At 42.9% G+C, this 26158-nt stretch overlaps 1 protein-coding gene across 3 annotated transcripts in view; it reads right to left on the bottom strand.

Moving 5' to 3' along the window:
• Positions 1-146: 146 nt before the first annotated feature.
• The window catches only part of DHX57 (DExH-box helicase 57), a 31661-nt gene continuing 5649 nt past the window's right edge, over positions 147-26158 (bottom strand). For all 3 annotated transcript variants that reach the window (XM_048842396.2, XM_048842397.2, XM_048842399.2), the window contains 20 exons: positions 24747-25585; positions 22991-23172; positions 20486-20607; positions 20002-20197; positions 18634-18758; positions 17119-17252; positions 14968-15022; positions 14228-14433; positions 13117-13233; positions 12578-12674; positions 10742-10915; positions 10192-10392; positions 8816-9092; positions 6968-7063; positions 6792-6875; positions 6024-6158; positions 4208-4282; positions 3412-3546; positions 1084-1284; positions 147-945 (listed from right to left, as the gene is read on the bottom strand). In XM_048842396.2, coding sequence (XP_048698353.2) covers positions 802-945; positions 1084-1284; positions 3412-3546; positions 4208-4282; positions 6024-6158; positions 6792-6875; positions 6968-7063; positions 8816-9092; positions 10192-10392; positions 10742-10915; positions 12578-12674; positions 13117-13233; positions 14228-14433; positions 14968-15022; positions 17119-17252; positions 18634-18758; positions 20002-20197; positions 20486-20607; positions 22991-23172; positions 24747-25585 — 3595 coding nt within the window. In that variant the 3' untranslated portion in view covers positions 147-801. The remainder of the gene's footprint in view (positions 946-1083; positions 1285-3411; positions 3547-4207; positions 4283-6023; positions 6159-6791; positions 6876-6967; positions 7064-8815; positions 9093-10191; positions 10393-10741; positions 10916-12577; positions 12675-13116; positions 13234-14227; positions 14434-14967; positions 15023-17118; positions 17253-18633; positions 18759-20001; positions 20198-20485; positions 20608-22990; positions 23173-24746; positions 25586-26158) is intronic.

Raw genomic sequence — 26158 nt, 5'->3', positions numbered from 1 at the left:
AGTTTGGGCACCACTACTCCAGTGAAAGATACGAAATCGCAGTGGGATTGGTCAGAGCCAGGTTCAAACACACACAAACGTTCCGATCAGTGAATAACTAGGGGCAGACCAGCTTTTGCACACTGATGAGGGACCAACACACTTAGTTTTAAAGACAATCAACTAGTTTAATGACCAACTCACGTACTAGTCCTTAAACTGAGCTCTTAACAGCTGCTGTACCCTAAAATGATTGATAAGTGCCGATGTTAGACTGAACAGCTGCTGAAGGTGGGATTCTTGGCCATCTAGTTTATACTGATTGTAGAAAAGTTCTGGGCAGCCTGACCAGGTAATGTGCGCTGTCTCTCTCTCTTGATAATTATATTGCTCCAAGGGCAAGCTGCATAGCACGTGATTCCTTGATCTTCCTAACAAAAGTCAGTTAAAAGTGCTGTACCAGAAAACAGAACACTGACAAAAACAGACCACAGAAAACATACTCCAGCACGGAACAGAATTTTTTTTTTTTTTTTAAACAAATTCTACGCTTTCCTTCTCTGATTTGGAGTTTTCAATCACTATCACGAGAATTGCCAGCTTTCCATTCCTTAGTTTGTTCCGTGAGCCCTTTCATTTTCAGCAGAAGCCATTTTGCTCAGGTTTATTTCTTTGACTATTTTCTGAAAGCTAAAACGGCCCATTTACCAATTTAGCACTACCAGGATCAGTGCCACACTCTGACAATACAAAAACATTGCGGGACCAGAATCCATTTCCGAGCACAGTTAGAAGTGGGTCTTTATAAAAGTGCTTCTCAGATTACTGGGTGGTCACAAGCTTTACAATCATGCTAATGATACGGGATCCTCGCGGGCACGTGCATAAATCCATGCTGGGATTCTTGATCTTATCCTGGAGTAACTGGTCTAGTTCACAGCGGAGTTCTTTCACCAACTCTGCCACCTGAAGCAAACAAGGAAACACCCCCCACAAAGATCATGAAATAGCTTCTCCCCTGTACTCTACATCTGCATGTTCTGTGTGGTGCAGAAGCAGAGCAAGGTTTGAAGCACTCACAATCTTACTCGCTGGTTTCATTACCTGGTGGGAGGCTGCTGCGAATCGAATCCATCCATCATCAAGCGAAATGACAAACTCCCCCCGTTGCAGCTGCACGTGGACCTGCCCTCCTCCAAACAAGACCAGCGGGTACACCGACACCATACTGCAGTCCCGGATGAACACACGGCTGGTTTTGATCTTCTCGTGATACACCAAGTAGGGGCTGTCAAAGTGCCTGGTCTGGAACATTCAATGCCAGAGGGTTGTAGTCAGTTAGGAGTAAGAATGGTGATTACATTAGTGTCACTGAGCGCACGTTTTCAGACAGTTAAGGAATAAATCTGATCCCCATTCCCTTGCAAATTACTGGCTTGCTCGCTGCCCTGTGCGTATAAAACAGCATATACGATTTATTTTTATTATTCAAAACAACCTTAAAGGTTTTAGACACACAAACTTCTCTTATCGAAACATATTTCACACTTAAAACTAGAGGATTTATTAAATTGAGGGATTAACTGCAGTTACTGAATTGAACTGATTATTTCACATCAGCCTGGGAACATTTTCAATATGCCTAAGTAAAAGTGACCAGCACTTCAGTTCTTACTTGCTTAACTCTCTTGAAAAAGATCCAGTCTCCTAAGTTACTCAGGCTGACCTATTGTGCCACACTGACGAAGCTTGGCCCCAAACGTTACATGTTTTTCCTGATTCTTTCTTTACACAGAAAAGCAGCCTTTAACTCTGCGTTTGCGACAGAAGCTCATAGAGTCAGTATATTTATTTTGTTATTTCAATGTTCTAAGAGATAAGTTTAGGCTTTAACATATTTTGTTTTAATTCAGATTTCATTTTAAACAGATGCATTTTAAAAAGAAAAACTTATAATTTAAACAACAAAATAAAAAAAAATCCAATTTAAATAAAAAAATCTGACTATTTTTTCAAAACCATCATTGATTTTTATGCACCCTGGGTGGTGGGAAAGCCCAGTGGCTCTGCTTGTTCTCCCCCCAGGTCTCATTCTACCTAGACAGGTGCCTTTAGTCATTCCTGTAATATCTGTGTCCCTTTTGAGCACCACAGACTCTGACAGCAAGGATGGGGAGAAGCTGCTGGATGCATGGCACGCTCTCCTCCGGGGTTTGCTCGTCAGAATCTGCCTGGGAGTCACTGCCCGCTTCCTCCGCACAGCTGCCCTTCCCGTGAGTGCAAGAGGGCTTTGCTGCAGCTGCTCGCAGGGACCACGTGGCATTGATTTGTTTGTATTTCTGAAACGTGCCATTGCAGAGCTCACAATGTCACGTATAACATAATCCTGTCTCCTCCGCCTGTCTCCTGTGCTCTCTTTCTTTTGCCCTTCATCAGAATCTCACACAAATGTCTACGCCTCTTCCATACTGCCCCGCTCACAGCATGGCCTCCCTGAACTAATCCTCTAGGACACTACTCTCTTGTCTTTCAAATCTCTCCTCAGGACCCACTTCAGCAACAAGGCCTATAGGAAATCAGCCAATTACTGACAGTGCCTTGAGTTCCCTGCTGCCCATGTAGGATAGCAAGGAGAGTTTGACGTGTAAGAGGTTCATTCTCATGTTAGTTTAGACTTGGGCTGATTCACCAGGATAGATTTATAAACAATTAAGTTTTACAATACTCCAATGGGTTATTATACTTAACAATGTAATATGGATTTTTAGCAGCTAATTTGTATCCTCAAAAAGGAGGATCAGCGTTACCATGTATCACTTTCATAAAAAAAACCCCAAAAACAAGCACCTGTTCAATGGTAAGTTTCCCTCGTGATCTTTATTAATGGGATACCATCAAATTCAAAGAAAATTATTGCATTTGATCTCATAGGAAGAAGTGATACTGTGCATTTCAACAGTGAATTATTTACAAATAAAGTATTTCAGTGGTAGAAATATGAGCCCTCCTGTCAGTCAGTTTTCCCCTGTAAAGATGCTACATGCATAAACACTTGCCATCTCCTGCACAATTCCTGAGATTGCATGGACAGGACAATTACGGTGATCCCTACAGGCACAATCCCCTGCCATTGCGGTAACTCCGCATGAACGTGCGTTCTTGCAATTCTGAAAATCAGGGCCATGAAATTGCTGGATCCTACAAACTTAACTTCCAAATTTGAGTCTCTGTCATCTATTGTAATGGAGGCTCTTACCTGTGATCTGTGCCGCTCTTTGAAACCCATCACCGAGAGGATTTCAAGCACACCGTTGCTGTGTGTTTGAGGCTGCTCAGTGCTCTAGTTCATAATCCAAGCAGCACGTAGCTGAAGTAATGTCTTTTTTAAAAACGTAGAGAATGTATGTTACTGAGTTGGAAAAAAATCCTTACTTGATAATTCACTGAGGAAGGATGAATGTGAACATAACCGTCATTTTTTGTAACAAACTTCAACTCCTCTGCCTTTGGGTGTAATTTAACTGCTCCTGCACTGGTATACTGGTATTTCCCCTCTGGGGTTTTCACCTAAATGTGAAGATAATAAACAGTAATAAAATAACTCTCTTACACCTCCTGCCCCAAGTAAACCGTCTTTCCCCACATCTATTACTATGTCAACAACAACAGGAAGTATTACCCTAGACGTCAAGAAAGGTACTGTGTTGCATTCCAGCTTGCATCTAACCCAATATTTTCAGTTGCTCATAACTCTCAAACAAATTCCTTTTAGGATATGTTTTTGCTTGGTCTCGGCCCAGAGGTGACTTTGGAAGTATCCAGACCCCATTACCAGAGTTCTGTCAGCACTCTGCAAAACTAGTCGATACAGTTTGGGGGGTTGGTTTTATAATGCTCCGGCTTTCACCCCAGAATTCATTTCCTGCTGCTCATGTTCAGACTGTGGCCTGTGGTGGTTACAGATGCATGCTCCTGGCATCTTAAGATCACACTAAAAATAAAAGTCTGTTGGAATAACAGCAGTAGCCAGCTACATGAGTTTGTAAATGGGAGTTCAGTTGCCAAGGCCTAAAGCAATAGGGGCAGCATGCTCTGTGGAGATACCGTACCCTTAAACAAGAGGCAGTCTGCCAGAGTAACCCCGAATCAAAGCATTCAGTACAGATCTGCCACTCAAAAGGGAGTGGGATGCAAACGAAGATGGAAAAGGAAAAAAGCACCCTCTTACCTGGACAACATTGGGATACAGAGCAGCACATAATATTGCTGATATCAACTTGATGTTCTCTGCATTAGAGTTTGCCTGTGAAATAAATACATACAATAAGTACTACAATTCCAGGTTACTACCTACAGGCCTTGTCCCAGTGACCCTTCAGTGAAAACCAGGGATTTCTTGATTCACTGTAGAACATGACTTCATATTAAAACTAAATTACTGACACTGTTGGTACTCTCTTTTTGAGCCAACTATGTAACTTCATATTAGGAGCAGTTCCTGGATTCTGCACTCTCAGGTTATGTCTTGCCTACATTCTTTTTAACCTTTAATTAAACTAATTGCCAATTAATTTGCAATAGTTAATATGTTTGTCAAAGCTAATCTGGACACTCCCCAAACATTTATTCCATGCTACTATGTAGTTGATCCCTAGGATAAATCACAAACCTCGCCAGGTCTGCATGATGGTGTAGTCTCGCCATTGTGCGCTTGTTGTCCCGCTCCAGAACTACCAGTTGGCATAAGGAGATTCTTCAGCTATTAAAACCTACATCAGCTGTCTCGACTGCTCCGTGCGGCCTGCGTGATCTCCTTAGCAAAGCACACTACTGCTTTCATAGGGCTGAAATGCCCTCAACCACATCTAATACCCAATATCTATCTCCTGTTCCCAAAACGAGAGTTGCACTAATTGCAACATTTGGTATCACTGCACAGATAATATGGCCATGAGTGTGGTATAGGAACATATCTAGAATAGGTCATCGTTCCAGGTTGGATCCATGCCTTCACACTGTTTGGAATGTAGGCCACAGACAGCAATCTAGTGTGCACCAACCTGGAAGTGGGTTACTTTACTGACTTGGTGGGCTAAGATCACATCTGCACATGTGCCCAGGAAGAACAGATAAGTTATCGTACAATACATTGTGAAAGAATTCACAAGACAGCTCTGATTAGAGCATGGATATGAACCATGAGCTGCTAAGAACCATGGGATATGCCCCCAGAAAGCCCAGCACCTCACCTGACTGAGTGCAGCACCAGTGTGGATCCAGCAACTCGAGTGTGATTGCTCTCACCTCTCACTTGGGCCAGGCCAGTTTGAGTGGTCACACCGGTGTGCCGGTTGCTCGAGTGAACTGTACAGTGTGGACAAGGCCTTAACTACTCCAGTGTGTTAATTACTTCAATTGACAATTAACTAGAGGTTAAAAAAAAAGTCTGATGGTGCATACCAGATATTCAGTTTCCTTGGATCTATTTCTCTCCCTAGATTCACTCATAGCGCCTTCCACCCTACAGAGTTGGACAGGAGAGCGCAGCCATCCTTTCCAACATGGACCTCGCAACAGTCATCTACACCTCTGTCCCGTTGCGATTACAGCTCTCATTAGGGCTATACTGGAAACCTACTGGAAAGCAGTACTAGGAGGGTGCAGAAAAGTGACTCACCTCCAAATGCACTGTCTGTGCAGATCCATGCTGTGGGAATTGCATGTCCTGCCACAGGGCCATTGCAGAGTGGTTATTCATTAGGCAGTGAGCATGCACCTCAGATTTGTTGCTGTAGAACCAAGAGTATAAACGCCCTCAGTGGCTAACTCCCTCAGTCTCTGACCCCAGACCTATGTTATAATACATGTCTCCAAAGTAGAAGGGAGGAGGGATGGTAGATTGACAAAGAAGAAAATGGTGATCACTAATCACATTGGATAGCAAGACAAGCCTGCCCCAGCAAGCACACCAAATCAGTGAACGTTTGCTACAAAGGCTGATTAGAGACTAAAGCAGCAGTTTAAAGCACTAAAGATCCAGTTACCTCTTCTCCAGTAGCATCCAAAACACCATCTCCTCGAGACCACCTCTTCTCCATGTCCCTGGCTCTTAACCCCTCCTTCACAAATCCAATATCAGACAGCAGTTCTGTGAATTGCCTTTTTAGGCTCGCCATTTCCTATAAGTCAACAGAAAGCCTTGAACATAAGAACATAAAAATGGCCATACTGGGTCAAACCAAAGGTCCATCCAGCCCAGTATCCTGTCTGCCAACAGCATGCATGTGAGGTTAATTCACACCAGACTCCCCATTTTAAACACCAATTGCAAGGACTATCCTTCAGCATATCCAACAATCACCTATGATCACTTTGGTTGCTTGCAGTAAGACAACCAGTGGATATGTGAAAGGCATGGATCCGTATGCCCTCTTCATTTGAAGACATTATCCAATCCAACAGAGTAGGAGGAGCTTGCAGTTAAGGTTGACAGGTTTCCAACCCAGCTTTTGCTGCTGTTCAGAACTCTCTCAAGCCAATTCCTTCTGAGCTGAAATATTCCAACATTGGTCTGAGCCTCGGGTTGATTTTTAAATTAAACATGTCTGGTTACACTAGGATTACAGGCTCAGACAGCTGGCTAAAGTTACAGTCAGTAATATTTCCCAGCTCTTAGCTGAACTTGGAAGAAGATCAAAAGGATGGGGCAGGAAGAGGAGGTGAAATAAAGACGGACATGACTGACAACATGATGGCAATTACTGACTTTTTAAAAATTAATCCGGAAAAATACTGAATCAAAACGGACTTACTTGAAGAACTCTTCCTGATAAGAAGTTCTCCCTGCAATAGCTGTAGCTTGCACGAGAACTCTCTTTGGTACTTAAGTGCCAGCCCTAAATAATGGAGAAACCAAACTTTATTGATGATGCCTTAAATTTCAGAACATGTACACACTTTTGATCTGCGTCACTGATTTTTAGCTCACCTTATAAGCCTGGAGAAGAGCCAGGTAATCACTGTTTCCTATTGCAAATTCCAGCTTTTTTTTGTTCGCTTCCTCCCTTTTATCCCATGGAGACACCTAAATAAATAGATTGACACATTTCATCTCTGCTTCTCCCATCGTTGCTCAAGACAGGTGCTTTATCACTGGTGATGCACGTTGTCTTTCTTACATGACCAGTAAGCTACTGATCAGTTGCAGTCCTCATATCCATGACAAAAAAAGTTTACTAAGCAGTAACTGAAATTCTCTGGGTATATTGCCTATGCAGACTCCTGCTGTCGGAGTTACATGCTGTGACTCACTGGTCCCAGAACCGTCCCAAAGCAACGTATTCATTAGGGGAGGTCTGCATACTAACCACAGATTTGATATTATAAAAAGCTTCACTTCCAGAACAGTCCTAAGCAACTCTGTTTCCCCTACCCTCAGTAATGTAACTGTGAAGAATCGGAAGGAGGGAGGATCAGGCTGCATCTGCAGAAGCAACATACTGGGGAACAACCTTCCTTTCTCTTTCAGAGAACTGCCGCGGCAGACCTCACTGGAGGAGATTAGGAAGCATTAGAAAGGCCTTGTCTACACTAGAGAAAACCCTGAGCCTAGCACCTCCCCACTTCTGACTGGGAATGAATGTCTCACAGCCGTAACACTTGGTGGCTCAGGAAAGAAATAATTAAAAGCAGAGCCCTGCTCTGGATCTGCACAAGGCCAAAACCTATCAAAAACACATCTTTAAACCCCCTAACAATTTCATACAGTTAAAGCTAAAAGGAGAAATGTGCAATGGAGAAGGAAAGAAGAGGGAAGAGAAAGTCTGAAAGGCACCTATCTTCTATGGAAAGAGAATGGCTATTGGATGGGGCATTTCAGAACCATGATTTAACAAAACAGATCTGCAGTGGATGTATGGGCCCCAAACACAGTTACACCACTCTATAATACATTCCAGACTTACAGAACTCCAACCGCAAGGGATTTGCAGAGGCAATTTCATGATTGTATTGTCCACAATAGAGGACTGTTTGTACCATTAACTATAGGTGGCAAAACCATACACTGAGATGGAACACTCAGTCCTGATCTTTGATATGAGGTCGTACATTGCTTTAGACAGAGATCGAACAACTACACCCACTGGACGTACAGAACAGCACCGGATTTTACAAGCTAAGCTGACGTGTGCGCACACAGCCTGAGTTCAGGAATGAACACTATACTCAGAGCTCAGAACTGTCAGCTCCATAACCACCACGAGCAAGACCACGACTGCTTCCAAACACAGGTGGGCGTAGGAGATGTAAAGCAGACACCTATAATTTCACCAGAACTATTCCTTGCACACACATTTATAGATTGCATTTCTGGACTCAGCAAGAATTAAAAATTGAAGCTTTATGTACTAGTGAATATTTATAATCACTTCAGTCTTTGATCAATTTCACACTCTTGAAGAGGACTGCTGTTCTCTTGGTGCTATTTTGGCCTCTTCTTACATTCACAGCATGCCCAATACCACTGTGTCATTTGAAAACAAGGATTAGTTATTTGGCTCAAAAGAATTCCATCCTCCAGTAAAGTATTATGTTCTTTTTATTAGGGATCAAACTGTTCTTGATACTTCTGTCTCTGTGCATGTACTTACGATATGACTATTTCCAGTCCAGACACAAACATTTTATACGAACACAAAGATGCGCTGTGCCGTAAGTGGGACTGGTAAGAAATTTAAGAGTAGCATGTTGCAGTACACTACACTGTTCACTGATGAATATAACACAGAGCTTTCAGATCTTGGCGCGCAGGCGGAGTTGAGGGCGGCATACTTACAAAAGGGGACTTGAAGGCCAGACTTGCTGCTATAGTTAGGGCAGGATCCAGGCAACGGAAAATGGTGCCGAACAGCATTAGTTTTCCAATCCGCACATCTACAGGCAAGGAGGCCAAGTGATACCCCAAGGGGGTGAGTTTTTCATCTGGAGTTAAAGCGCCCAAGTCCTGCAGTCGCAGTTTCGATGCACGCAGAGATTCAATTCTTGGCGGCTCAATCAGGCGGGATAAGACAGATTGAAGGCCGTGTGCAGAAAACATATCCAAAATCTTAATTCTTAAGGAAAAAGATGACAATTCAGTCTGCTGACATAGGACAAAGCAGCAAACTTCTTCCAAATCACTGAGAGTGCCCTTCCCATGGCCTGCTTTCTAGATAGGCCATGCCAATGGGAGCACAGCCAACTAGTCCTCCAGGGTCTACACTGGCTCCCTGCTGACTTTCTGATCCACTTCAAGATGCTGATCCTTATCTTTAAAGCCCTTAACAGGCACAGGCTACACAATCCCAGACGGCCTCTTCTCCACCCTTTGCCACTGCAGCTGCAGGGGCAGTGAGCTAACCAATAACTAAGGAATCTGCTACTACTGCAGATCAGGACAAGCTCAGATCTGATGACTGTCACAACATGGTGCAAGACCCATCTTTTTATACAGGCCTTCCACACCATAAAGCAAACGAGTTGTCATTCCTCCTGGCCAAGAGCCAATAAGGCATAATTCAACTTGGGAAGTGGTCCAAAACAATTAGGGATGAGTTTTGATCCCACAGACTTGATTCAAAGCCCATTCAAGTCAATGCAAAGACTCCCATTTACATCACTGGGCTTTGGCTTTGCAAACGTACCTTCTAATCCTAAATTACCGGCATGAGCGTCAAAGGCCTCCCTCTTTAATATTTATATTGCAGTAGTGCCTAATTGGGATCGAACGAGGCTGTGTGCAAACACGTAAGACGACACAGTAGTCCCTCTACCTCCAAAAGAATTTGTAATTTAAAAAGACAACAAATATGGGGCTGCAAGAAAGGAATGCAACATACCAGAAAAGTGCTCAGAGGATTATCTTGTTAGCACTGCCTTTGTTTATAGGGACGGGGCCGGGCCAAGGAAATGGTGAGTGGAGGATGGGTTTGAGGCAGTAACATGGTGGGTGGGAAGACCAAAAGTCCTGAAGCAGAGGTAGACTGGTAGTCAGTGAGAGACGAGAGCACTCAACAGCCAATCAACAAAACAAAAGTGAGAAGAGGGGGGCTTGCTGGTTCCTATGATGTCAGGAGCCTGGTGGGGGTGTGATAACTCTGCTGCTCCCGCCTGGAGAGAGAGGCTGTCCTGGGGGATGGCCCTTTAAGACCGATTACGTTGATAATGGTTTACCTGAGACAGAACTGTTCCAAAGGCACTCTTTGTATTTCGGGTAACTGCTGCTTTATAAGCTGGTGATTGTAGTGATGGCTACTGAAAAGATGAAAGCAGACTCCAGAGGCTACGCGCCCTGCCCGCCCTTTCCTTTGCAACGCATTAGCTTTGGACACAAATGTGTCTTCCAGACTTTCCATTCCTTTGCTGGGGTCGTATCTACAAGAGGAAACAAGTCAAAATGGATGAGGATGGGAGTTTCACTTCAAGCAAGCGAAGAGCACCAACACCGAAGCTCAAGCTGAGAGGTACTATGAACTTTTGGAGGGCCATAACTACCAACACTATGGATGCACGTCTGTAATGGATGCCATGCATGGAACTCCCACTGAGTCAATGGGAGCTTTGTGCACACAGTAAGTTGCAGAATGAAGCCCTTTCAGATTTTCTCCAGCTCTTTAACAGATGTGAATTCATACTCTAATGTGCTGGACAGTTTTTTTAAACAGATACCATGCAGAACACATCATCTTCCGAGATCACAGTTCCACCAGAATAATCTCAATACCTTTTCTCTTTCATTTTCCCAGAATCAATCACAAAGACCACATCGTCAATGGTGATGGATGTTTCTGCAATGTTCGTAGATATGATGATCTTGGTAACTCCTACAGGAGGCTTCAGGAACACAGACTGCTGGTCTTCACTGGACAGTGAGGAATGGAGTGGATAAACAACACAGCTAGAAGAGAAAGATGAGCGCATGCTTATCTTTGCCAACCTTTCTTCCTCCCAACATCTGCCCATTCATACAACTTTAGCCCAGAGTATTGTAGGTTGTACCTTCCCATTCTCAGAATGGAGCCCATGTGCAGCCCATGTCCCCTGTCCCAACATTGGAATGTCCTGCCACAACTTCAGAATGGGGACTCCAAGGGCCATGGATTGTGGGATAGACATGTTCCTCGCTACGTTTCACTGTTAGCTCTTCTGGTGGATATAATCACCAGGCAGACTGCAGCGCACAGAGTTTACTTGCAAATATCCAGTAACTGGATTTGGCTGCTGACATAGAAGTGAGTCTGGAGCTCGAAGGAGCAAAGAAAATGAGACCCACTCCTTAAGAGTCTAACAGCAAGCTTGGTTTTCTTGATTCTCTCCATAGTTCCATCAGCCCTTAGACTGAACAGATCCAGTCTCTTAAGTGGCACTGTGATAGGGTTCCATACCCCACCTTGCACTGGCCATGGGGAGCAGGCCTTTAAAATATTCTCGGGGGGAAAGGACATTCTCGGTGGGGGACTGGGTTTCAGAGCTGGAGCTGGGTTGAGGTCTCTGCTGAAGGGTCCTGAGAGCAGAGCTCTTCTGAGCAGCTAAGTGGGAGCCCACCGTCTTTCCCCAAAGCCGGTGAGGGATTCTGCCAAGATTTGTGCCTTGTAGGGTTCTGCTGTCTTTCTATCCCCATAAGCCCCTTCCTTATTTACTCACCAGAAAACTTAAGGAGCCTGGTAGTGATAGGGTCTGCATGCCTAAGGCAACACATGTGTCTATGATTCGCTATCACTGGCCAAGGGCTTAGCTAGGTGCTTTTTGAAAGATTGAAATTAAAACAGTATGTACAACCAGGGCTGCCACCAGATTTACACAAGTCATTCTGTAGGTGTCACTCTATTCCACTGAGAAATTTGGTCACCACAACACATCAGGCTAAGGTCACTCAACCTAACCAGGAGAATTACTTCTTATTTAAATGCAATGTTTAGATCGTGATCTAAATATGCATGGGACAGCTTCCCTCCAAGTATTAGCTTATTTTTCCTAACTCTTGATTTTCTTCCTCATCATTCGCACAAAATTTAGAATGTTTTACCTTAGAAATACCCAATACTTCACAGTGTTAAAAACTCAGATGTTTTTAAGTGCAAAACAGGGTAAAAGATAAAGTTAGACTCTACGTTTTTCAGCCTTCCATTGGATCGCCTTAGCTAGTGCATGAAGACCCACTGCAAACAGCACATAAAGACTATCTAGGTTCTTATCCAACAATTACCGTGGTATCTGACTGCCTCCCAAAATTCTAAAGTTATATTTACCTTGGTCACCAAAACTGCAACTTTCCCTTCCCCAGTTTGAGGAAACGGGACTAGAACTTACATCGCAAATATGCTAAGTGCGTGATGGTTGAGCCACTGTGCTAACTCAAAGGACCTTTCCAAATGGAACAGAAATGGAGATTATGGCATGTAAGCCTTCTCCATCACCAGCTGTCTCAAACAGTAAGTAATCTGCACTTGTAACTGGAGACAGATATCAGAGTTTGAGTAGAAGGTAATTTTTTTTTAATTGGTTTCTTTACCCTTAATTTAACTTCAACACACTAACCGTTTTGGGACACTAGACTTACCGTTTACTGTGTCTATTATTGAAAAGGGCATTAGACTGTAGCTGTTCATAAAGCATCTTAATTTCTGCAAGACCAGGCAAAAATATCAGTACAGCACCTGTATATATAAGGGGAAAGAAAAGAGTCAATAGAAGAGTTCAGCTAAAATGCACTATTACACTTCGATATTACTGCAGTGCACAAAGGCCCCAGTCAAAACTGGAGCTCCATTTTGCTACGCGCCATATAAACTCACAAGCAGCAATGACCCCGTCCCAAAAAATTTACAATCTAACCAGACAAGACAGATAAAGACGTCAGCATACTGTCAAAGGTACATCTCTTTGTTATAGCTTTTGAGCTGGCCCAGTGTACCCATCTGCCCATCCCCATAGAAATTAGGGGCCTCCCCACTCCGATAGACTCAATGTCCTCGGATAAAATTGGAAGTTATGGAAATTATGTTTTGGATGAAAGCGTCAGCTTGGCACAATCTACACAAGCACATAACTGTTACACGTATTCCCTGTTATACAACCCACAATGGACAGTCAGGTTACCTGGTGGGTATGAGTGTTTCCCACTGACTATCCACTCCAGCAGGGACTCTATTAATTCCAGATTAACTTTGTCTAAGTCCATGGCAGCCATCGTTTTTAGCACTGATTTACTAATCCCTGAAAGAGAAATCGGTGAGTTGGTGTCTCATAAAAGAGCATACACTACACAGTTAACTGAGAAAATGGCCACACAGAGGATCAGCAACCTTTCACCAAGCAGGATCCTGCATCCCTGTAGATATGGCTGAAGGGTACAGTAAGTGTAATACCTCTGAGTGCAGTCTGCCCCGCCCTCCCCCATTCAGTCTCTCTCTTCATTCATTCCTCCCCTTGACTCCTCCTTATTAACTCTACCACTCCTCCCGCTCTCCTCTCCCTCACCCCCTATTGGGTCTCATATACTCCCAATGCACCACACTTCCTGTGTGCCACATCCCATGAATAAACACATTGGTGCCAGCCCAGCACTGCTCACTCCCACTGGTACCAGGCAGGAGTTGGGAATGCCATGGGGGCAGCCCAGGACTGACACCAGAGGTCTCCTGGACCCCGCACACAAACTCTGTCCTGCCTCCTCCCAGTATTTCATTTCTTAAATACAACAGACCCCAAAAGCCCCTTACTCTTTTGGGCTACTACAATCTGCCCCACCCCCACCAGAAGATGCAACCCCAGAGCTGTACATGAAGGATTACAATGAAAAGAAGGAGGAGTGGATAACACAGTGCAGCCTTATTGGGTCACTATTTTGCAAGTCAATATACACCCCAGTGGAGTCCATCTATCGAACCTAAATCTCCCTTGCTGCAGATGAAGACAATTACCTCTTATCCTGCCGTCAGTGGACATGGAGAACAGTTGATCACCGTCGTCTTTAACAACAGCCCTTCATATATTTGAATATTTTTATAGAGTCGCCCACAAGCCTTCTTCTCTCAAGACTAAACATGCCCCGTTTTTTTTTTTTTTAAACCTTTCTTCATAGGTCAGGTTTTCTGAACCATGAAGCCTCAAATTATGAAAATGCGTGTAGTACACTTTACAACACATTCAAGAGTACCAGCTGGGTGTGTAAATATGCTTTTAGGGATGAGAGAGAGACCGAGATTACCTTTGTATCGTATCAGGAGTTGTTTAAAAGTTAATTGCTGGTCTGGGACTGAATCCTTGACAGTAGTGTCATCCTCTAGGAGGTGAGAACATCTTAGATCTTCCTCTACTTCTTCTAATGCAGTTCTCTTGCGTCTTGCTTTAAGTTTTTCTTCTGGACCTCGCTTCGTGTTGTTCATGTACGGACTACCATCCTCTAAGACATACCTGAACATGACCAGAGAGAATTCAGTCATAGGGAAAGCTGTTTGTACAGCCTACCCTTTAAATTAAGCTTTCAAGGTATTATGCCTTGCCCATTACCATGGTACCTGCATGCCTTACAAATTTGTATAAAGAATATGAGTGGCTAATCATAGCCCTGACTTCTCTTTTCTGTCACTCCTACTAGGAGCAGGTAGGAGTGCTGGGAATGTTACATCACTCTTAGCATAAGTAGTTAGCACATATTGTAAAGCTTGAATGGTTCTTTAGAATATGTACTAACTACTTATGCTAAACAATCTGTTCCACCTTGCATGAAGCTGTGATGTTTGGGATACCTTTCCCAGGCCTGGAGAAGAGCTCTGTGGGGCATGAAAACGCTCTCACCAAGAGAAGTTGGCCCAATAAAAGATACTGTCTCACCCACCCAGTCTCTCTAATATCCTGGGACCGACACAGCAACAACTATGTTGCATACAACAATGGAACTATTCCAAAGGGCAGTTACTTGTGAGAATGCGGTCAATGATTTCATACCTTGTGACTGCAATTACATCTTCCAGAAAAAACTGATCCACAGGGAATGTCCGACCTAAAGAAAAAAATTAGAATGTTAAAGCAAAATGCGAGCTACAATTTCAGGAGTGGAGGTCAGGGGAGGGCTAGCGTTTACAATTTCTCACACTGTGTTTCACCACTTCACCCCTTGTCCCACCTTCGTGAACTTGACAGCACTATGGAGATTCTTTTAGAACTATACTGCAATTGGGAACACAACTCAGTCCAGAACAAATGGCTGACGTTTTTCAAGAACATTGCTGGCATTCACTCAGTTTACACAAAGAGGATTCCTGTAGCAAGGTAATTTGGTGCAGTTTTAGAATTATAGGAAGCAATGTATTTCCATCTAGTTAGGTATTTATATCACGCTCAGTGTGATATCTGAGCATTGTATAAATATGCATACATCCAAATGGGGGCCTACACGTACACCTGGATACTCGATCCTCTCCCCATTTACCAGAACAGAAGGGATTGTTTTTTCCTGTTTTGCGGAAGCTATGTCAAAGAGCTGGGTCTTGCAGATAAAGTTTCTTGCCATTCTTGGCTCTTGTAGGAGTTCCAGAGCTGTAGGCCAACTGTCAAGAAGGCTGTCTCCAGGTCTCCTTGTCATAGAAAATTCCATCATTTGGAGGACTGCAGCAAGGTCAGGCTGTCTCTGAAATTTCTGAGGATCATGACCAGCACCTTTAACTCGATCGGATATTTGATGGATAGCCAATGACCTGTGTTAGTCAGCAGGTGGGTTGCTGCGTGTTGCACCAGCTGGAGTTTTAGTAGTTATGGTTTCATTCTCATGTATAAATATGTCGCAATACTGAAGGTCAAATCTGTGACTGAGTCCGCATCTGGCAGAATGGGACAATATCTCCTGGCCAGCCGAAGGGGATAAAAGGCATTTTGTGCTGCTATTGCTAACTGACTATCCAGTCTCAATGGGGAGCCCAAGAGGACAACTGGACGTAAATCATGGACAATTGGGCAGACACGCACTACTGAGAGTGGCAATGTGGCATAACGTAACTCTTCGAAACGTGTCCAATACTATCACCTCTGCTTTATCTGGGTTTAGCTACAAACACCTGCTCTTCATCCAGGCCCTGTGCTTATGGGGGAATATCATTTGCTAAAGGAGCAAGTCACCTTCAAAAAAGGCTCCAACTAAAAAGATGAATTGCTTGTTTACCAAATTCAGTTTAAAAAAAAAATTGCAGCAAAGCATTTTAATCGTTACTATTCTCTATATTTTAAATGAATTTAGTGAACGCTGCAACTAAATCCCCATCTTCGTATTTGATCTACTGAGAACGCAGGGGCTGAGGGTATGGGTGTGTATGCAGCATACTGTTCCTAAGAAAGGAAGGTACTCTTGGTGTTGCGCTAAGCAGCAATGCCTGCTGTCCATAAAGCAGCAGGGTTAATAGGACTTTGGCGGAAATGAGATCTAACCAAGAAAGAGGGACATTTTTAGAGACAAAATAAGGCTTCTTGAATGCACATAGGTACGACAGCAGCCTAGGACCAGTGTTATATGTCCTGAATTCCTCTTGCCTGCAAGAGCTCTACTGCGGCTTCTGGAAGAGAGCCAAATGGAAATTCCCTGGTGTGGGCAATGTGTGCCTCATGCTAGAGATGCATGGCTAAAAGATAGAAAATGAACAAAAAATAGCACTGAGCTCATGTCAATAGAAGACAATGACATTTCTCAAACATCATAAAATATATTGATGTTACATATTTGTAAGTGGGTCTTATGCCAAACTATATGTAATGGTACATTATTTGATGGACAGATTCTTGTAGGCAAACAGACTTGCAGTTTTATAAAGTAAAAATAAACAAATGGTACATTTATTCTTTAGGTTCATGCCTAGGCTGCCCTTTATAGCCTGCGGTATGATCACTGCCAGGGGCTGGGAAATCCTCAGCCTGACACCCTTACCCCTAAACCAGACATTGTTTGCAACCTCTATCCCTAAGCTAAACAGTGCTATTATTCATAAGTAACATTGTAACATACACTAACAGAGAAACACGCCCCACTCCATTGTAAAATTTCTCAAATAAGCTGAAACCAAGCCAGTAAAATAACTTGTAATGTATAATAAAAAAATAACCGTTCTTCACCTGGTATGTTAATAACTGGACAGGAGTTAAAGTACTGAGAGAAAAGCTCTGCATTCAAGGTGGCACTCATTAGTATAATACGCAGGTCTGGCCTCTGAAACATAATATCCTTCAAAACCAGCAGCAAGAAGTCACTGAAGAAAACAAGCAAAAGACATCTGAATTTCTTCAGTGTTAATTTCCAAATCTCTTCTCTCTCTAGTCTGCTCCCTTTCCTGGGGTCTCCACCAGCATGGCAATACCACCATGTCAAGCTGTACTCACAATAGTGCCTCTCTGGTAATGGCCTTTAGCTAGGAATTTGGTAATTTACTGTAAGTGACCTTGGGTTACAATTACCTACTTTTTTGCTGTCCCTTTCCAGAGTGTCTGGATTCCTTGGTATATTTACTTAGATTTAAGCAATACAAGCTCTTGGTGCCCTAACAGCTAATTAAGCTGATAACAACATAGTAACCGCCACCCAACAATATTAAATAACCCACACACATAAATTAACTCAGCCAGCCAGTAAATCAAAGCAGCAGACAACCCTTTTCTGCCCCTCTCCCCATAGAAGCATTCCCACCATCTTCACCAAAAAACATGTCAAGTACATAGCTTTTGCAGGAGGCCTAGGTGGTCATCAAGTGCAGCTGGTTTGTGAACTGGGGGAAAGCGAGGTGGAGGGGAGGGGTATCCAGTCCTGTGGACCCTCCCAAGGAACGCTCTTGCCAGCAGCCCCCTCTCTTTTATAATGAAGAGGCTCGAGCATCTCCAATGACTACAGCAGTGTCAGTATATTGTAGGGAGAGCGGTGGTTGCAGGCAGGCAGGATCCAGGACGTACAGAGCTTTCCAGGGGATGACCAATGCTTTTAAACTTACCCAGTGACCGTCCACATAGCTGTAGCTGGCCAGGTAGTACTAAAAGCATCTCGCGTGGAGGATCTTAAGGAGTGCCCCCCATCCCTTCTTCTCTGGTTTTAGAGCTACCAACAGGCCTAGCCCCTTACCAGCTGGTAAGAGGGGTGTGTTTGGGAGAGGTTGGATTAGGATAGGGGGAAGAATTAGGAAATTCTGGTCTGGGAAAGCCCAGAAGTGTGGGCGAGCCCCATTTGGGGTGTTCTACTTGGGAGGGGTCTTTAGGACTTCCAGAGGCAGCATGTGGAGAATTAGGGTAGTTGGGGGACAGCAAGCTGAAATAGGGAAGAGATAGTGACCTAAAGAACCCACCTCTGTTGTCCCTCCTGTCCCATCCTAAAACTTTCCTTAAAATGTGACTGAAAGCGTGAGGGTTGACCGATGTGCCTTCTCCTCAAGGAGCTGCCACAGCACAAACAAATCCCTTAGTCTCCAGGGAGAGAAAGACCAGGAGCAGTAACCACACTCTCCCATATGGCCGTGCATGCAGAGTACTGCCAGAAGCCCATCACACTGGCTGGAGGCCCTTTGACTTTCGTAGTTTGTTAGTCAGTCATCTCAGTGCTCACCTTCATGTATTTCCTTTTCAGGTATGGAAAAAGGAACTACTTACCTCTCTTCTGTTCTTTCATGAACTTCATCAACAACAACGTGGGTGATTCCCTGTAAAGTCATGTCTCCTTCTAGTCTTCTCAGCAGCACTCCAGTCGTGCAGTACAACAATCTGGTAGCCAGTGACTGGAACAGTAAGCAAGGACACACAACGTTCAGTAGAATTTTAAAAGTTTAACAGCTTTCCTAATACAAAGTCTAGAGAGAGCAGGTTGCCATATGGCTCGCATGTCCAACCTGAACATTTCTTGCTTCAAGCAGGAGCAAGCAATTTTTCCTCTCACCTTACCCTTAATTCAACTTAAATGCAGTTATCTGGTCCTTATCACGGAGATGTTTTGCAAGAGGACAATGACATATCTATGCTATCTCATCTAAATCTTTCCTGCTTCCGTAGCTGCATGTTAAACACTTGACCATTTGTCTCCATCAGTGAAGGTGAGAGCTATTGTAAGGGAGATGGGACTGGCTCTGGAGGAAGAGGGCTGGCTATCTGTGTTTCTGGTCTCTATTCGATTGACTAATGAAGGATTACAGAATCGTTCATGAGTGATGCATATTTTGCCCTATGGGACAGAATGAAAAGGTGTTGCAATTATGGTCAACAGCAGGGACAGAAAAAAAGAGCAAGGTTAAAATTGCAAGGCTCAAGTTAAGAAGGGATGGACAAAACAAACTAAAAATCAAACCCTTTGCAAAACAGTTGTAAACTGATCTGTTTTGTTTTTCACTCAAAACTTACTTTAGATTTTGTTCAATCAACTTTTTAGCTTCAGATCTTTGACAGTCTTTATTTTAGATTTGACTTTACTTCTGCAATTTGTATTGATGCAAAATTTGTCAAAAGTGGATGACAGGAGAAATCAAATGGCAGATATAGCTTTAAAATACTAAGTCTGCTTTATCCAAGAAAAATGTTAGAAAAGGGGGAATGGATGTCCGACAGAATGTCACTAGTAGGAAGTTAGCTCAAATTCTGCCCACATCACTAAGGACTGAAGTGCTAGGCTTTGATTCCGGCTTAGTGACTAATGAAAGTGATTTCAGTCCAGTTTCCAGAGGACAAGTGTTCAGGTCACAAAACCCACTATCAGTGCTGATTTCATTGTCGGCCACCTCTGCAGGGAGGCTACCCAATGAACATACACTAAGACTATTGCTACCACTGTCTCATCCTAGAAGGCGTGCCTGACAATGTGGCTCGAGGCAAAATGGCAAGGTAGCATGGGGAAGCTCACACTGCTCTGGTCATACTGTATGAATCTTGTGGATAAAGGACTACATCTCTAGGACAGCCAGTCTGCACCTTTTACAGCTAATACACACAGTTTAAAAGAACTAAATGAAAAAACAGGCAAAGCATACAAACCTTTACACTTTCTAAGCGGATCTGGTATCCCACAGTAATCCCAACTCTTTCTGTTCTCTCCTTGGATACGCGTTCAGCTACAGAAATGGCAGAGATCCTGCGAGGCTGGGTGCATACGATATTGGCTACCCTATTTGGAGGACCCCTCAGTGAAGCATCCAAAATAAACTGAGGAATCTGAGTGGTTTTCCCACAGCTGCATGACAAAAAAAATAATTAAAATGTTTAAAAAAATGTCTTGTCAGAATGAGTTAGGAGGTTGGATTCGAATGTGTATTTCCTTGCTTTTATTAGTTTGGGTCACACTTCATGTAAAATTCCTTAATAATTCAAAATTCATCTACGATTGAAGTAATTTAACATCAATGAATTATGTACCCGAGCACCTGATCATTGCAGAACACAGACTGTACAATTAAACTTTAGATATGCCTTCCCATGTATCGTTTGAGACTAGAAGGGTGTGTGTAAATCGCATCCTTACCCAGTCATGCCACTCACAACAAGCACCTGATGCTTAGTCAGCAAATCAAGAATGGTTTCTCTTTCTTCCCACGCAGGGAGATTCTGTCTTTCTTGCAACATGGATTGGAAGTGCCTAGAAGACTGACAAACATAATTAAGAGAAATTGATCTCTTTGGTTACGCGCCTCAAATCCTGCCCTAGATTCACAGATTCAGATGAGAATTATGATCTACTCTGACCTCCTGCATAGCACACGCCATAGAATTTTACCCAGTAATTCCTGCATTAAATCCATATTTTGTGGCTGAGCAGGAGCATACCTTTTAGCAAGTCATCCAATTTTGATTTAAAGACTTCAAGTGATAGAGCATCACCCACTTCCCTTAGTCAGTTGTTCCAAAAGTTAATTACCTGTTAAAAATGTGCACCTTATTTTTAGCCTGAATTTATCTAGCAACAGTTGCTATGTAAGGCAATCTTTCCTTAAGCTGCACGAAGTAAAAGGAGGGTTTAAAAAAGTTTACTCTCTCATAGTAAGTGGAAAGCTTCCTGTGGCGAGCATGGGGGCCCAAATCATCAATTCCTGCAGCATTTAAGATTTCTTTTATAAAAATATTAAGGTCAAAATTTTGCAACTTTCAAAGCTGTGAGCAGAGAGACAAAACTGCATTTGTTTATATTCAGTTTGCATCGGGAAGATTTATCTTTACAAATAAAAGCTAGAAACTTAGGCCAATATTTTCAACCTGGGGGGCCCAAAGTACCCCGTAGGCACTTTTGAAAATTGCACCCTTAAGCTATATTTAAGTTCTTAATCAAACTGGCATGTTTTTCAAATGTGCCAAATACCTCCAGCTTCCATTAACTCCAAATATATAGTGTTTCCTTCCTGTTCTCTCATATGCGCTCTGCCATAGTACATGGTCTTATCTTCTAATGCCGATGATTCATTTTCTATCGGGGAAGTTTACAGATTTGTTAACTTTGCCTAACAGGAATTGTAAGTTGTAAGGATTTCCAAAAGAAAAACTCTCACATGCAGTGTATTGGCCACAGTAGCATTTCTGCAACTGCATGAGTTACAATTCTGGCCAACACCTATTGCTAAAGCAGTAAAATATACTAGAATACTGGTCGCCATATTACCTCGATTTCAAAGAAAATCACCCTCTTCTTTAAATAATGCAAAATTAGAAACAAATCCATGAAAATTCAAGCGCTCTTACTGCCTGCAATGGTGTTACAAATGTCTAAAATGGTCGTTCCCAAATTGTGGTCTGAGGATCACCTGCTGCAGGCAGAACCTTCAGGTGATCCACAGAATGGAGCATTTTGAGAGGCAAGCAGTGTAGGCCTGGGATAATAGGAAGGAGAGGATCACGAGGAGAGCTCTACTGTAAGTATACGGAATTAAAGAGCTGGAGAACCACTGGCCTAACAAAAACGTGATCTACACAGCATCTGATAATAGATAAGTTATGGCTTCCTAAACAGTTCAGGTCATAAGGAGCCACTGTCATTCAGACAGCTGGGAAGAATCAATTTAAGCAAATTTTCCTTTTCTGAAAGACAAGGACAGAACTGTTGCAAAACAAAGCTTCTACACTCCGAAGTCCCATTATGAAGTCCTGTGGAGCAGTATAACTCAACAAGTCACCCCTTATTAAAATTCAAAAGGAAATGATTATACTTCAGTATAATATACTGAAGTATATTATATATATATATATAATATATTATACTTCAGTATACTTCTCAAGCTATTTAAGATTCTGAGCTCTCTAAGGCATGGACCAGCTCTTCATACCATTTAAGTCTGCATAGCACAACGCAGCCTAAACCAGTTGGGGCCACTGGACTCTATTCTACTACAAATGTTAACTAATAACAGTGTAAAATTCCAGTGTAATTAACTGTGCACACACAGTACAGCAGGAAATGTTATTCTTGTTTATGCTCTCAAGTATAAGGACTGATTCCTTATAAACCTAGCTGTAGAACTGCGTCTGCAGTTATCCAACAAAGAAGTCTAATCTGTTTTCTAACAATATAGTAGAACCTCAGAGTTATGAACACCAGAGTTACGCACTGACCAGTCAGTCAATCACCACACACCTCATTTGGAACCGGAAGTACACAATCAGGCAGCAGTATAGAAAGAAAAATAAAAAAAGATGCAAATACAGTACAGTACTGTGTTAAACGTAAACTATTCAAAAAATTAAGGGAAAGCAGCATTTTTCTTCTGCATAGTAAAGTTTCAAAGTCAATGTTCAGTTGTAAACTTTTGAAAGAACACCCATAACGTTTTGTTCAGATTTACAAACAACCTCCAATCCCGAGGTGTTCAGAATTCTGAGGTTCTACTGTAGATGAAAGTGTTCTAAACAATCTGTTATTTTATCTCCTAGCAAAATAACTAATTTTGCACTTAGCTGAATAGCTTGAGAGGCAGTTTGTCATTTAAAATAAATATCACAAAGTCAGAATACAAATGGATTTTTTTTTTTTTTTGCACTGTACCTGCTTTATTCGGAATTGCTTGCAGATTTTAACATTTTCATTATACACAGACTTTGCCTGCATGTCATACTTTCTGGAAAGCTTCTTCTTGAGGTTCACATAACTCTCATTCTCCACAATAACCATTTCAGGCTCCTCTTCCTCCTCATCGTCATCATTCTCAGGTTCAGACTCTTCTGTGACTTGAGACAGAAAAAAGCATCTTAACATTCAACTCTCTGCAGAGATTGAGACGCACACTGGTTTGAGGCCTGGGACTTCCTATATTCAGTCCTGGACCACTGTCCAAAAAAAGCAGTACTACACCAAGTGACCAGTTGGCCCTAAGTTTTAAGATCCAACATTACCAGAGCTAGAAGCAAATGTTTTATAACATAAAAAAACTGATTTGAAAACCAGACTAAGATTCAGTTTCCGAAACCCAGCCACATCTACATCTGAGCTGTTGAAAAGAGTAACCTTGTTTTTAGATGTTTTTAAAATGTAATGGGAAGGTCACATTGCCACTGTCCATGCGCTCAAAAAGAATGGTGTAGGAGTTTTTTTCCCACGAAAGTTCACCGTAGAGAAGAGACCAGCTCTGGAACATTCCATCTCAACAACTGAGTTTTGGAAAGTTATGAGTAGTTCCAGACAGGGGACTGGAATAGAGTCTTTATTTGTAGGTAAGGCCCTGTGCACATCGCAATTTCACAGACTGTGCAGAAATCAACACTGCAATTTTTCCAACAGCAGGGACGCAGAAAGGTGCATCCGCACAAGCTGGTCTTGTGCTCAGGGCAGCTTGCTGCATGCAGCAGCAGCAGAACGGGGGCGGGGGTGAGGACGGACAGCAGGCTGGATGGGGACTTGGTTTTATCCGGTTTTATGCAAGGCACAGCAGCCAGCGCTGCCGCCACGTGGAACACACAGCCACACTGAGCACAAGACCAGTGCATGAAGATGCCCGTTTCCACTTATCTGCTGCCTGAAAAAAAAATGGATGCAGTTTGTGGAGGGGAGGAGAGAGGAACAGATTCAGTGGCCTGTTTTATGTGAGGCACAGCACCCAGCGCTGCCACTGCTTGGCACGTGAATCACCATTGCCTCGGGAGGAGGACACGGGGAGGCAGAAGCGGCCATCCGTGCCCGCCAGCCTTGTGCTCGGTGCGGCTTGTAGCACACACTCCAAGCAGCAGCACTGCTGGCTAGTGTGCCTAGCAGACAACAGGCTGCTCCGCTCGCCCCCAGAGTGCTGCTCCACTATGCGCCTGAGACCAGGGCTTCTGCCTCCCTGCTGCTGGAAGAGTCCAGGCAGTTTGAGAAGGACTCAGCAGCCACGCGTATTCTGTGGAAAAAAAGCGACACTTTCCCGTGACACTGCCGTGAATCTTCAAAAGATTATCCAGGATGTCCATGAGGCCTTACGTATACAGGGCGACTGCCACTCCTGTGACCAATAATGTGGTCCGACGACTCTCTCTGCTTATAGTTACTGCCTGTGTAATCCATCCAGCAGTATGGAGCAATTTTACAAATGAGAGATATCATTAGGAATGTTATAAAACTGGGTGAAACACCTGCTCAGCCTTAACTCCAGCTTTATGAAGTCTTTCTATTTTTTGCCTAGGAATTTTTAAAGTTTTTAAATGTTTCAAAATCGGTCAGTAACAGAAGCACTGGGACAAGCAGTCTGACCTTCACTCCCAACCTTGGCTTTAGCCTCTAGACCGTACTCCCACCATCAAAAGAAAAGCTTTTATGACACTGTCCTTACCTTCTGACATGCAATTTGAAACAGGTGAACTATCTGGAAACGCTTGTTTATGACAGTCTGTACGGGTTCTTGTTGAGGGCATGTCCAGCAGGGACATAGGAGGGACACTATACTTGTGGTAAGTATTAGTAAGTAACTCAGTTATTTCCGATTCATCCTCTAAACAGGTTATTAAAGAATACACAACTGGTTCACTAGCCTCTGCAGACATCAAGGCCTTTCCATAGAGGAATTCAGCAATGTGTAAACGATAAGCCAGAGGTAGATTCTCATTGGTGGAATAAAATGCCACAATGGGTGCCTGATATGGGTATTTGTTATCCTCAGGAAATCTGATTTCAAGTTCGTACAAAGGAGAGGTATCGCCATTAGATCTGAGGTGAGCGTCATCCACAGAATTCTGTAATGTTCTTGGCAGGTGCTTTGGAGGAGTCTCATGTTGGAATTTGCATCTTGAGCCAAACTTGCAGCCCCCTTGAAGGTAAAATTTACAGACTTTATTTAAAGTCTGTTTTTCCACATCTTTGGCAGCACTATCCCTTTGTTTGGATTTGCTGACTTTATTTGTTAGGTGCTCCAGTTCCAATCCAAATATCCAAACTCTGTTTTTAATTCTTTCTACAAAGTTTTCTCCATAGATTGAATGGAGAGCAAAAGCCTCTTCTTGCCTTTGTTCCAAGCATTCTTCTATACTGGCCTGAACAGCTGCTTCTGAGATTTGCATCCTCTCTCCGTATTTTTCTGAAAAGCACTGCAACAGCAAGTGTTCCAAGGATGCCCCAATGTTACCATTGCAGGATCTTAGAATTGTCCGACAGCGCTCATTATCAAAGCCATACCTACAGCAGAATGGAGGAAAAAATTGCAAAAGGCAATGACAAAAAAGCAGTGAAATATGAAGTAACTGCAGAGCTATTCAATTAAACTAATTTAATATAAGCTTATACAGAATAAGACATCATTACTATTTTGTTTGAAATATTTTGAGAGAATTTTAGTGCTCATGGGAGGTGCCAGACTGGCAACTATGAAAACAGAAGTCCACTGTTTAGCCAGTCCATGATGGATTCACCCATTCAGTGAACCTTCCACAATTCAGAAAGTAGCTCATGACAGCTACAGGATTATTAAACCATACAGTGCAAAGTCAACCCTTCAGAAAAAGTTTAGTTACTTAGAGATAGAAAGCTTCCACATACAAAAAAATAGCTGATGACTGCTTACAAGGTACCCTGTGTGAACTATAATGACAAAGGAATTCTACGTTGTATAGAAATATTTGCTCTTTGCCCATTGGAACTGCCAAAATTGAATACAAATACTTTCCATTTCCATTGACTATCCTGAATATTAGATTTTACAGTATCTATTTCTGTTTCTTGGAGAGACAACTGAAACCACCAAACGTAGCT

This window comes from Caretta caretta, chromosome 3, assembly GCF_965140235.1.
Source record: "Caretta caretta isolate rCarCar2 chromosome 3, rCarCar1.hap1, whole genome shotgun sequence".
In the NCBI taxonomy this organism is placed as follows: Eukaryota; Metazoa; Chordata; order Testudines; family Cheloniidae; genus Caretta; species Caretta caretta.
The sequence above is the reverse complement of the archived record's forward strand: the minus strand, read 5'-3'. Positions and strand labels throughout refer to the sequence as shown.